At 43.8% G+C, this 13915-nt stretch overlaps 1 protein-coding gene across 2 annotated transcripts in view; it reads left to right on the plus strand.

The window, feature by feature from the left end:
* The window catches only part of LOC137642794 (glutamate receptor ionotropic, kainate glr-3-like), a 117432-nt gene that overhangs the window by 21696 nt on the left and 81821 nt on the right, over nt 1-13915 (plus strand). For both annotated transcript variants that reach the window (XM_068375651.1, XM_068375650.1), the window contains exon 5: nt 1672-1978. In XM_068375651.1, coding sequence (XP_068231752.1) covers nt 1672-1978 — 307 coding nt within the window. The remainder of the gene's footprint in view (nt 1-1671; nt 1979-13915) is intronic.

A 13915-nucleotide genomic window follows, 5' to 3' on the forward strand; every position in this document is an offset into this window, starting at 1 on the left:
TGGTTGACCCTCTGCCCCAACTCGTGGCACCAGGGATACGATGTGCCTCGTCGAGCGCCACTTACTCTCCTATCAGGAGATCTCTTCCCTCATACCTGGTCTTGCCCAGGCCTTCGTCTGCCTCCGATTACATGCCACTTTCTGTCCTAGTGACGGAACGGACTTATTCATGATGAGGACAAACACTGGAGCGTGTTGCATTAGGTAGACGATGAATTCCAGTATGTCCGATTGTGAATATCATTTTATGCTGACAGCCACGTGTTGCTGCCAGTGTGCCCAGGTTTGGTTACTCCAGTGTTAAAGCAGTGTAGTGTGGTGTCACCTTGGTGATTGCTCCCTGTGTGACAAGAAACCCAGTGTAGGTTTGAGTTGTGGAAGAGGAAGCCCTTACAGCTTCTGCTTTCACAGGAGCAGAGTCATTATCAGTCATCCAGACCATGACTCCTCTTTGACAGTAAGGAAGAATGTTTGCCAGGGAGAAGTAAAAGAAATTCACTTTCTCTAATTCTTCTGCTAACCTTTTCCCCATCCTCTTCTCTTTGTTAGTCGCTTCTTCTTGAGAACAAGAAAACAAAAAAGATACTGTACCCGCATGAGAAGGCTTTTCACTAAAATCTCCTTGGGATTTAGCGATCACTCTTTTCCTTTGGGACGGAGGGATGGTACACCCCAGCTAACTGGTGCCTTTGGGTGTGAGGCAAGTTGAGTGCTCGCTACTGTTACAGTTACTGTTGTTGCACAGGGTGTAGGTGAGCAGTCCTACTCGAACCAAACACCAGCACCTTAGGCCAGGCATGTGACCCTTTCTTTCCCATTTCTTTATTTCCTTATTATTATTATTATTATTATTATTAAATCCTAAGCTACAACCCTAGTTGGAAAAGCAGGATGCTATAAGCCCAGGGGCCCCAACATGGAAAATAGCCCAGTGAGGAAAGGAAATAAGGAAAAATGGAATATTTTCAGAACAGCAACAACATTAAAACAAATATTCCCTATTTAAATTATAAAAACTTTAAAAAGGAAATACAGGATAAGATAGCCAAGGAAACAGAAAGGATTATACAGTAGTTATGAAATGGTAGAATGCAAAGTTAAGATCACTGAAGATAGTGGCAGAACGAAATATGTTCAAATGCATTGAGATGGGATTAATATAATTTAGAGTTAAGGGAGAGAATGGTGGAATGAATACCAAACACATTGGTTATCATATGTCAGTTATTTGATTCCAGAGAGCGTCTCCCCTTTTATGTTGGGGGGGTAGGGGGGAGAAATAACTCCTTCATTAACTACGTACAGTACCAGGTTCATATCAAGTACTGACCAGGTACTATCAGTTTACTCATCTCTTTTAGTTCATCTTCCAGGCCTCTTATATTTGTCAATTGCATTTCATAATTTCATTGAGTAATTTTATTTGTCATTGGTGTTATAGCTGTTTTTAGGTAACTGTGTATGAACTGTACTGTTTTTTTTTTTCAGTTCTAGAATGTAATTTCAAGTTTTTGCTTTATTTCAGTTTAGTTTTTGTTATGTATTCAGTTTTCCAATATTTTATTTATATATTGGCTCTTATACTACATACACAGTATAGAAAAATAACATTAATGTAGCATATTGATTAGAATTAAACTGATGGAAAAATATATACATCTATAAACACAGGAAGCTGATATGGCACTGGGATCCTTTGGCCTTACCTGGAGCCGATTCCAGGTGGTTGACTTCAGCATGTCTTTCTACTACGATGAACGATGCATCACTGCAAGAAAGGGCCTCCCTGTTATCGACCCCTGGGGATTTCTCCTGCCACTCTCGCCAACAGTCTGGGCAGGATTTGCTGGGGCGTTGGTTTTAGGATGGGCCGCTATGCTATTTTCTACCAGCATGCCATGGGCTACAAGTTTTAGGAGGAAAACTAATTTGGCTCCCACTCTCTTCTTCCAGCATGTAAGGATTCTTCTAAATCAAGGTGAGGGATATGTTCAGGATATTGATTGTTACCTCCGCTAATCAAGTTGGAAGGAGGTTATGTTTTACCCCCTGTATGTGTGTTTGTTTGTGAACAGCTTCCTGGCCACAATTTTGATCGTAGGTTAATGAAACTTGCAGGGATTAACTTTAATGTAAAAAGCTGGAAATTATTAAATTTTTGAAGGTCAAGGTCACAGTCAAGCAAAATGTCCAGTTCACATAATCAGCCATAAGTTTGGACATTGTTGTCATAGAGACTTCAAACTTGGTTTATATTTGAGTGTATGAAAATTCACGCCAATTAATACATGTCAAGGTCAAGGTCGAGAAATAAGCTGCCGCGGCGGAGGTCTGCGCTCTACTGAGTGCCCCTCTAGTTTTTAGTATACTATGCAGTATATATAATAGAAAAGGTAAATAATCTGTATTGTAATTCACTTATCAAGCCCTCTATTATGAAAACAAGATTGTTAGATTTCATGGCACCCAATGAAAATGAAAATAAGTAGGAATGCAACTGTGATGACTGTGACAGAAGCCCTGTACTCTTGTAAAATATCAATAATTTTAAGACTTTTTAGAAAATAAAGAAGAGCCATAACCAGGCCAATGTAAAGCTCATGCCTGCTCCCATCATCATAGTAATGATAAAATATTGTATATTGTACAGCATTTTTTCAACTTCAAGTTATAAAATTCTGTTGAGAGAAGCTGCATTTCAGTTTTTTCAATTGCTTATTTGTTCCAACAGCTATATAGACTTTTCATCCTTTAGTTTAGAGATATGTCTTCAGCGGAGCTGGGGCAGCCATTGAATTTTTAATAAGGCATGTGGTTAAGAAATGGTGGTGCAAGACAGAACTCTCATCCACCTGCCTGTCACAGACTAGCTACTTTTTTCTTTGGTTGCAACCATTACAGACACACTGTTGCATGCTCATTTTCAACTGTTGGATCTTTTCCTTCTTTTGTTTGTCATAGGAATATTTATTTCATTTGCAAGTGTTCTCACTGTCACAACAGAAGTGCACCAAAAGAGGATTATATGGTAAAGCTAATCTTGTTTCTAATAGAATAAATGCAAACCTTTAGGAGTGGGTGATTGTATGTAGTTTCCCCACTTAAGTGTATTATTCACATTCTTGCAATTAGGAAGATGTTAAACTACTGTGTCCAATACTCTAGTGAACATCATTTCGTGTTGGCGAGCATCTAGGACTGCCAATATGCCCCCTTGTGGTTACCCCTGTGTAAAAGTAGCGCAGTGTTCCAAGTGCTCCCCATTGTGACAAAAACCTTTTGTGTAGTGATTTGTGTTGCTGTGGAGGAAGCTCTTGTAACTTCCTTCTTCTTATTCGAAGGAATACAGTTATTATCAGTCACTAAGGTCATAACTCCTCTATGACAGCATGGAAGAATGGTTGAAAAGAAGGTAGTTCACTCTGTCATAGCCTCCTCTGCCAAACCTCTAATCCTTCCTTTTTCGTCATTGGACATATTTTCCTTAAGAAGATGGATATGAAGAAATAAGTTGTGTGGAGGGCCTTTCACTAAAAGCTTCTTATGGCTTATAGGAATTGCTCTTTTCCTTTGGGAGGGAGCTACAGTACTATTCTGCTAACTTGTACTTTTGGGATCAGCCAAACTGAATGTCAATCAATATTGTATAGTAATCAACATTGTTGTTTTGCGTACGGGTAAGTGGTCCCACTCGGACCAAACACCAACAATGTAGGCCAAGGGAGGTTGAGGTGTAAGCACCCACTTCTTGTAGTAATAAAAATGATCTTGCCTAGACTGGTATGCAGCACCGTATGGTTGGCTGATTGGGGTATCGTTCATGCAAATGTATCTTTCTATTACGGACTTCATGCATCAACTGAGGCCTTTGGAGTCTGTTAGCCATCTTTAGCCTGGTGTGACAGCCACTGTTATTTCATCAGTTGAGGGTAAACAGTCCTACCTGGACTGATATCCAGCAATATATGGTAGGCCGATAGGGGTATCGTTCACACTTCTTGCTAATACAGAACACGTGCATCGACTGGTATCTTTGTTGTCTACTGAGTGGGGATACGGAATACCTTAACATGGTAAAAAGGTTTATATATCGTCATAATGAGCAAAGCTGTATTAGTCAGGGGTACCCAATACTAGGTTGGTTTGCTGTGAGCTATCAGACAAAAGTCTCCCACCATCACCAATCTGCAGTTGGCTAGTGGGGTGATGAAAACTGGGCAAACCTAGACATGAATAAGGACGTGACTGAGACCTGTCTTGCAGTGGATTAGAAATGTCTGCATTAAATCTAATAGTCGGGCCTTCTCCATCATGAGAGTCAATACAACACAGTACTCTAGAAGTTTTATTCCATCTGTGACCAAGTTGTGGAATGATCTTCCTAATCGGGTAGTTGTATCAGTAGATTATGTTGAACAGGCCGACATATGTCTTTTAATAGTTTACATATGAAATATTTGTTTTAATGTTGTTAATGTTTTTGAAATATTTCATTTAAATTGTTAATTACTTCTTATATTGTTTATTTCCTTATTTCCTTTCCTCACTGGGCTATTTTTCCCTGTTGGAGCCCTTGGGCTTATAGCATCTTGCTTTTCCCACTAGGGTTGTAGCTTAGCTAGTAATAATGATAATAATAATTTGTTGTTATTGTTGTACAGCTGTAACTAGTTCATTGCAGGACAAAGGTCTCAGATATGTCCTTCCACTCCCATCTGTTTAAGGTCTTTCCTTGCCAAATTTGAACTCGTTTGTGAGCCTGGTGTGACAGCCACTATCATCTCATCAGTTGCAGGTGAACCATCTTACCCAGGTCAATTTCCAGCACCATAGGGTCTGCTGATGGAGTATCATTCACACTACCTCCTTTCACTGTCATGGAGCCAAGCTGATAAGCACAATCACACCTTCTCAAGCAAGCTTAAATGGTCACATGCCTATTGGCACTTTTGGAGTCAGTAAGTGATTGAGAGCTTAATGTTATAGTTACTGCTGTTCTTTTTCAAACTGCTACAGTTTTCTCAGTCACTCGTATCTTTGGGGTCAGCGAGACCGGTGTGAAGGCGGCCATTGTTTGTACCAGTACCTAGTGAATGGTCATTCCTTGACAGAGCACAAAATCCTATTATTGAGGATAAGGACACATTGTTGTGTAAATCAGTTCTCCTTCTCGTCCCCTTTTCATCATAGCAATTCTTCTCAGAAGAAGCTGAAGAAGCACAGGAAGGCTAATAACAAGATTTGTTCCGTAACTGAAATACAAACCACGCTATTTACATGGGGTAATTACTGCGGCGTAGCTGAATGACGAGCCATTAGAATTTTAACGAGGGTTTACTACCCCACCGCTAGTTAGCGGGGGGGGGGGGGGGTAGGGAGGGGTAGCTTGCTAACCCCCCCCCCCCCCCCCCACACACACGCTAGTGAGTGCTTCACTTTACTTTTGGCTCGGGCGAAGAACAGACCTGTCTGCTCTCTCCCTCGCTTTGACTGCCATTAATCTGTTTTTGCTTTTTCTTCCTCACAGTGTGTTTGAAGTTGGCCTCTACTGATTATGCGTACGTGCCCTGGACTTCCTGGCCGCCCTTGTGGGACTTTTATGTCGGCGGTCAACACCGATCCCCACACCTTGTGTCCTCATTGTAGGGGCCAACGGTGTGATAGCGGTAACGTATGTATTGAATGTAGGGAGTGGTCTACCTCCCAGTGGGAGAGGTTTGCCCGGCGCCGGAAGAAAAAGTCTAAAAGGGATATTTCTGTTTCAGAGGCTTCTTTGAAGAGAGAAAATTCCAAGACTCCTTCTTCCGTAGCCCTTTCTTCCTCCGAAGCTCCCCCTCGAGCGGTCTCTTCCGAGAGGCCGGCGAGTGGTAGCGTAGACCGTATTGCTGTTGACCGATCCCGGGGTGCGGGAGAAGTAGTTGCCTCCCATAGCAAAGCAGCTGCCCCTCCTCCCCCGGAGGAGGATTTAAATATTGATTTGGCTGTAAATAACAATGATTTATTACAGCTTTGGGCTTCCTTAGAGCTGCAGGGTTCGCCCTCCAGGGAAGCCCTATTTGACATGATCAAACTAGGTGCAGCTGTCAAACAATCGCCAACTACAGCAGGGATAGATCCTCTGTCTGTTGTTGACGTTGTTGTGACGGAGGCATCTCGTGGGTCTAGTCAAACCCCCGTTCCTGCGGTCTCTCCTGCCGGTGATTCTCACAGAGACTCCTCTTCGGAGGCCCTACGATGGTCAGCTCGCTGACCCCACGGCCCCTCGTGGGCATATAAGGCGGAAGGTTCGTCCTCCCCTTCGCCATAGAGGTCTTCCTTCTCCTCACAAGGGAGTTAGGAGGCGCCTCTTCAGCTCGTCGTCCCCACAGTCCTCTGCGGAGGAGACGACTCGCCGTTCGCCGATCCTGCCAGCTACCACCTTAGACCTCTCCGGGGATCGTTCGCGATCCTCTTCGGAGGAAGGTCGTCCTTCGGAACCCTGTGACCAGTCTTCCTCCAGACCTGCTGACCTGCCGTCACCCTTTGAGGATGCTGATGCGCTTTACGCGCCACCTGAACCTGCCATTGTGCAGGCACTGGTCCCTTCGGGGCATAAGGGACTTGAGCGCAAATCTGTGCCTCATACCCTTAAGCGCCAGGTTAAACCTGCGCGCCCTCATGCTGCTGCTGCCATTCCAGACTTAGCGCCACAGCGCTCACCTGCGCGCGTGCGCGCTCCTGTTCTTATTACGCGGCAGGGTTCCCCTGCTCCCCCACATCCTTCTGCGCCCCGGTGCCCACCACCAGTTCCTGATTTAGCGCACCAGCGCTCACCTGCGCACACTCGCCCACCTGTGCCCCAGCGTTCACCGGTTCCTGCCACGTCACGCGCAGTCCAAGAGGCACCTAGGTTAGCGCACAGGCGCTCACAGGTACCTCTAGACTCGTAGTGCCCTTCTGGAGTTAGGCGCGAGGCACGCCCATCGCGCGCAGTTCCTGACACAGCGCACACGCGCTCGCCAACACGCTTCTACATCTCAGCGCGCAGTCCAGGAGGTGCCTAAGTTAGTGCACAGGCGCTCTCAGGTACCCCTGGACTCTCCTTCCAGACCGCGCAATCCTACATGCGCTCCTCCAGTCGCGCGCCAGGTTCCAGTTGCTCTCAAGGCGCCCCATGCAACTCAACAGCGCACACCTGTGCGCCCTAATCCGATCGCACGCCCTGCGCGCCCATCACAGCAACGCACACCTGCGCGCTTACGATCTCTTACGCGCCCAGCGCGCCCACAGGTTAACATACCTGTTCAGACGGCTCAGCGCCCACCTGCGCTCCAACGCGCAGACCCACCCTCGCACTATCACGGGGCTGCGCTCTCGCGCCCTTGCCCAGTTCTTCCAGATACGCGCCCACGCACTACTACTCACTCGCGCCCATCAGTACCGCATCAGGCTACTGCGCGCCCTCGCATCCAGCCTTCAACGCCTCCTCACGATCCAGCTCCTGCGCGCCACACGCCCTCGCCATCTCCTACGCGCGCCATCGCGCCCACACGCCTGTGCCATCGCCTACATGCCACCGCACCCTCGCGCCTGCGCCACCAACCTCTCACGCCTGCGCGCACGCGAGCGCAAAATTCCTATGGTGCACGATCTTTCCGCGCGCGACCCAGGACAGGGCCCATCGCGCGACCTCTAGCGTGATCGTCGTCAGGCTGACAGGTCATTATCTCGTTCCCCTCCCCGCAAGCGCAGAATAGCGCACTCGCCGAAGGAGGGGCGGTTCCCGGTCAGGTCTAAATACTCTCTCATTTCAGCTTCTTTTCAGGCGAACCCTCGTTTGTCGACTCCTCCAAGGGATCGAATGATCCCCTTCCCTCCAGAGGGAGTGTCTGACAGCGCTACTGTCAGCCAGTAGCCCTTGTTCGGGACCCTGGTCAGAGCTCTTGTGCAGGCTATGAAGCCTGTCCTCTCTGACTTGTGTCACAAATCAGTGGCGGCTTCCTCCCCCCTGAAGAGGAAGAGAGGAGTCCCCTCCGTGGAGACACCTCCGAGGGCTATCCTGTCTCCTCGCAGATCTTTGCGCAAGGCTCCTTCTCCCCCCCAGACGTTCTCTCCCTCCCCTGCGGATGAGGATTACCCATCCTCAGGAGAGTCGGATGAGCCGGACTGTTCCCCCATCGCCCTCTTAATGAGAGAATGCCTTGATGAAGTCATTGAGCTTCAGCACGGCATTTCATTCCCGTGCTGAAACTTGGTGACGGGCAAGAGGGCTCTCGAACTTGGGGAAATTGCTCCCCCAGTTCGAATCTAAATTTCTCTCTTTCACCTTTTTCTTTTTCTCAATATTACTTCGACCTTATCCTAATTTCATAAACTTTCTTTCGTCTTGCTTTCCAAACTCAATGAGAAAAATTTCCCTCATTATATATGTGTATATATTATGTACATATATCTTTATTATTTTTTTTTTTTTTTTTTTTTTTTTTATGGCTTGGATGTTTCTACATCCATTGTAGCCCCGGCGGGGATGTTCATACATCCTTTATTGCTGCCTGCTTTGATGAGTGGGAGGAGGTGTCACAGTTGGGAGGTGTTTGCGCTCAAAGCTATATGTGAGAGTATTGGATGATTTCAGCCATCCCGAAGATGGTTTAGACCTTTTTGGCGGAACTATTCTCAAGTGTTGGGTCTTCGGAATCCAGGGGGATCCAATGCTTGGGGTAGGACACTCTGCTTTTGGCCGGAAGCCCGTCATTACAGATATGGGGAGGATGATTCCATAATTTCTTGGTCTCAGTCCTAACAGGCGGGTTCAGCTTACACCTGTGCCTCTATATCTGTTTTAATGCTATCCTTCGGGTAGGGTATGGAGTGGACCATCTGGGAAGTATACTCTCATTGTGCCGATAGTGGAGAGTGCAAATTTCCTTTCTGACGTGTGATAGCCTAACATTCTCGAGCAGGTACATCAAACTAACCCTTTCCTCTCTCTCTCGTCTAATGGATTCTTTAAGTAACGAACCCCCATCCCCTGGATACGCTGACTCTCCCCCGGCACTGTTGACGACCTCTGCTAATTCAATTAAGGAAAATTCTCTTGACGACCTAGGAACAAAAAAGGACCCCTCTACTAATGTTTTAAAACCAATTAAGTCGGGTAACAAAGGGAAACTAAGAATCCTTCATGTTACCCAAATTCCAATAAATACTGAATATATGATATGATATATAAAGCATTTAGATGCTATGGAGTGATAAAAGAAATTAGAATGAAATTTGAAAATGAAAAATGGTATTCTTGGATAACTTATAATAATCATGAAGAAGCATTCAATGCAATATGTAACATCAATGATATCAAAATTAATAACTTAAATGTCATGGGTGCCCTATGTGATAACATATCAAACAGTTTGGATGTATATAGACCTGCTGACTGGTTTGAGAAAGATATCTATTCAACTATGCTCCCCCAAGGAAAGCCAAAACCACCAATGTGGCTTGTTGCCGAGCCTAAAGGGAGTACAGTAATGGGAATTATTTTAAAATTAGCAAACTAATTCAGAAAAAGGTAGGAACCATTGCACCAGGTGATATATCTCGCTTTGGGAAAAATAGCTTCCTAATCCATGCAAAATCATACACGCAATCAGTAATACTGTCTAACCTTACAACAAGCAGTGATGAGGATATGTTAGATGTCAAACCCCACCTAAACTTTAGTTACGAAAGGGGAGTAGTCTTCAATAAAGATCTGTACGAATTTACAGAAGAGGAAATACTAGCCATGTGCCCATTAACAGTGTGGAAAGTGCATAAGATTCCTGGGACGTCAATGATTATCCTCACTTTCCAGGATGCTGATGTGCCTTTCCACATCGATATTGAAAATGAAAGAATAAAAGTTCGACCTTTTAAACAAAAGCCCTTACAATGCTTCAAATGTTTCAAATTTGGACATCTTTCTAAAGTTTGTAAAAATGAAAAAAATGTGTAGCATCTGTGCCAGTCCTTATCATGGAGAGTGTACACTTGAGCCCAGCTGTTTGAATTGTAATTCAAACCATAAATCCACTGACAGGAGCTGCGAGATTTATAAGCTTGAAGAAGCAGCCCTCAACAAATTCAGTGTAGAACACATAAGTGTAGGACATGCCAAAAGACTACTGAAAAAACCAAACAGCTATGCAAAGGCACTGAAATCAAGAGAAAATATACCACTAGAGACATCGAACCCACATAGTGCTGCCAGTAATTCCAAAAAAAGAAATACATCATCTAATGATAGTAAAGTTTTATGTGACAAGGTAAGCATATTGCCTTCCAAGGCTTTGCCACTGTGTATTAAAACTGCAACACTGCCCACTTCTATACAAACTTCATCCCCTATTACCAACAATAGTACTAACCTCTTTCAGGCCATGTCCTTGCCTGATTTGATGGAAGTTCCACCTGAAACAAAGTTACCAGGGGCACCTGTGGTAGGGAAGGTGCAAAAACCTGGTAAATCCTCACCACCGATAAATAGGAAAAGAGAGAGACCTCCATCTCTCTCTCCACCCTCCATTAGAAACGTTAAGGTAATGACATTGAAATAGAAAAAAATGGTTTGTATCTAGGAAAACTTAATTAGATGGTTTGTGGCTATGAAAAAAATAGTAATTTTTTGTATTATTATTAGAAACTTAATTTTGATTATCCCTCTGTGCCTTTTTCCAAAAAAAATACTTTTAATCTGTTATTATTCCTCTCCAGGTATTGATAGCTATATAATCAAGGTATTGACAGCAGCCCCCTACACTCAGTAGGGAGTGTAAGGGAAGATTATCTAGCTCACTACTGTAGGTATATAGAAAAGAGTGAGTACATCCGTCCCTGGAATCCAGTGTATCGCATAACAATTATGAATGTAGAATATTTCCTGTTACCAGTCTGTACTAGTCTGTGATGCTGTTCTATATTCATATAACTTTCCTGGAACTAGAAGTAAGCTACTGTGTTGCTATTTGAGAGTGTGTCATAAACATTAATAGTTAACAGGAGCTATTGAAATGGCATATCTGGTCAGAGGCCCAAGGAGTGAATTCATGTTAGGCGGGGAATGACGGTGTTCGAGTATTGTTATAGTGGGCCTGCAGAGACCTGTAAGACATAGTATGCGGCTGTACTGATCAGAAATTAGGACTGTTTTAGTGACTTTGCATTCCAATGTTGGACGGGAGATTGATGAGAACAGTATTGATTTAGGGAAAATTGTGGTACTGTATTTTTCACCGTTATATGTTCTTTATAGATGGCTCATTACCGATGTTATAAAACTATAGTATTGCGGGGTTCTCCTTTAAGCTTAGTTCTGAAGAAATGCTTTTTTTTTTTTTTTTTTTTAGAGGCTATTTTGAGAATCCTAATATTTCTAAGTCTTTCAAATCCTCAGGTTCTGCATTCATAGTTTTGTAAGGATTTTGAAGTTCCGTTTTGTAACTGTGTGGTGATATATCTTGCATGCAGCTTAGTATTATTTTCTCTTGCTGGTACAATATGCAAAAGGGATGTTAATTTTGCCTTTGACTATCTTAACTGATATATTAATGTATTCTTAATAGTTTAATTTTCAAATAAATAGTTTTTTTGCCTGTTTTATGTATACAGCATTTCATTTCAGAACCTCCCACCACGGTTTCTTCTCCCCAGTCAGTTTTTTAAGATCTCTTAAGTACAGTAATTTATCATAATTCTTTCCTCCCATAGTGTGTTCCTTTATTAATTATAATATTCCCTTTCACCTAATGTTCTTATACCTTTACTTATAATCAGCAAGCCAAAGGCAAGAGAAGGAAAGGTATGATAAATAACAAGGTTCAAGCTGGGTCCCCTTGCCCAGTATAAATCAAGGGGTGGTGCCCAGAGCTCCGTTCTCTTGACCTGTTACTTAGGTTTTTTTTTTTGGGTATTACACCATTGTATATTTGTTGTGTAGTGAACGTCGGGTTGTGGTCAGCATTCGGACACTAGGCAGTTCGGGTGCTACCTCTGGCCACAATCCGCAAACCACTACAACATCAAATAAATTTGATGTTTTGTCTGTTGATGTTTCTAATGAACCAGAAAATAAACTGAATAAATCAGAAATTCAAGTTGAGGTCCACCATCCACCTCAACAAATAGATCAAAAGGATACAAAGAAAAAAACAAACATAAAACCCAACATAACAAACCACCTCTGAAGAAACCTACAGGTAATAATCATATACATATACCAAAGGCACTTCCCCCAATTTTGGGGGGTAGCCGACATCAACAAAGAAACGAAACAAAAAGGGGACCTCTACTCTCTACGTTCCTTCAGCCTAACCAGGGACTCAACCGAGTTCAGCTGGTACTGCTAGGGCGCCACAGCCCAACCTCCCACATTATCCACCACAGATGAAGCTTCATAATGCTGAATCCCCTACTGCTGCTACCTCCGCGGTCATCTAAGGCACCGGAGGAAGCAGCAGGGCCTACCGGAACTGCGTCACAATCGCTCGCCATTCATTCCTATTTCTAGCACGCTCTCTTGCCTCTCTCACATCTATCCTCCTATCACCCAGAGCTTTCTTCACACCATCCATCCACCCAAACCTTGGCCTTCCTCTTGTACTTCTCCCATCAACTCTTGCATTCATCACCTTCTTTAGCAGACAACCATTTTCCATTCTCTCAACATGGCCAAACCACCTCAACACATTCATATCCACTCTAGCCGCTAACTCATTTCTTACACCCGTTCTCTCCCTCACCACTTCGTTCCTAACCCTATCTACTCGAGATACACAGGCCATACTCCTTAGACACTTCATCTCAAACACATTCAATTTCTGTCTCTCCATCACTTTCATTCCCCACAACTCCGATCCATACATCACAGTTGGTACAATCACTTTCTCATATAGAACTCTCATTACATTTATGCCCAACCCTCTATTTTTTACTACTCCCTTAACTGCTCCCAACACTTTGCAACCTTCATTCACTCTCTGGCATACATCTGCTTCCACTCCACCATTTGCTGCAACAACAGACCCCAAGTACTTAAACTGATCCACCTCCTCAAGTAACTCTCCATTCAACATGACATTCAACCTTGCACCACCTTCCCTTCTCGTACATCTCATAACCTTACTCTTACCCACATTAACTCTCAACTTCCTTCTCTCACACACCCTTCCAAATTCTGTCACTAGTCGGTCAAGCTTCTCTTCTGTGTCTGCTACCAGTACAGTATCATCCGCAAACAACAACTGATTTACCTCCCATTCATGGTCATTCTCGCCTACCAGTTTAAATCCTCGTCCAAGCACTCGAGCATTCACCTCTCTCACCACTCCATCAACATACAAGTTAAACAACCACGGCGACATCACACATCCCTGTCTCAGCCCCACTCTCACCAGAAACCAATCACTCACTTCATTTCCTATTCTAACACATGCTTTACTACCTTTGTAGAAACTTTTCACTGCTTGCAACAACCTTCCACCAACTCCATATAACCTCATCACATTCCACATTGCTTCCCTATCAACTCTTATCATATGCTTTCTCCAGATCCATAAACACAACATACACCTCCTTACCTTTTGCTAAATATTTCTCGCATATCTGCCTAACTGTAAAAATCTGATTCATACAACCCCTACCTCTTCTAAAACCACCCTGTACTTCCAAGATTGCATTCTCTGTTTTATCCTTAATCCTATTAATCATTACTCTACCATACACTTTTCCAACTACACTCAACAAACTAATACCCCCTGAATTACAACACTCATGCACATCTCCCTTACCCTTATATAGTGGTACAATACATGCACAAACCCAATCTACTGGTACCAATGACAACACAAAACACACATTAAACAATCTCACCAACCATTCAAGTACAGTCACACCCCCT

This window comes from Palaemon carinicauda, chromosome 6 (assembly GCF_036898095.1).
Source record: "Palaemon carinicauda isolate YSFRI2023 chromosome 6, ASM3689809v2, whole genome shotgun sequence".
NCBI lineage: Eukaryota > Metazoa > Arthropoda > Malacostraca > Decapoda > Palaemonidae > Palaemon > Palaemon carinicauda.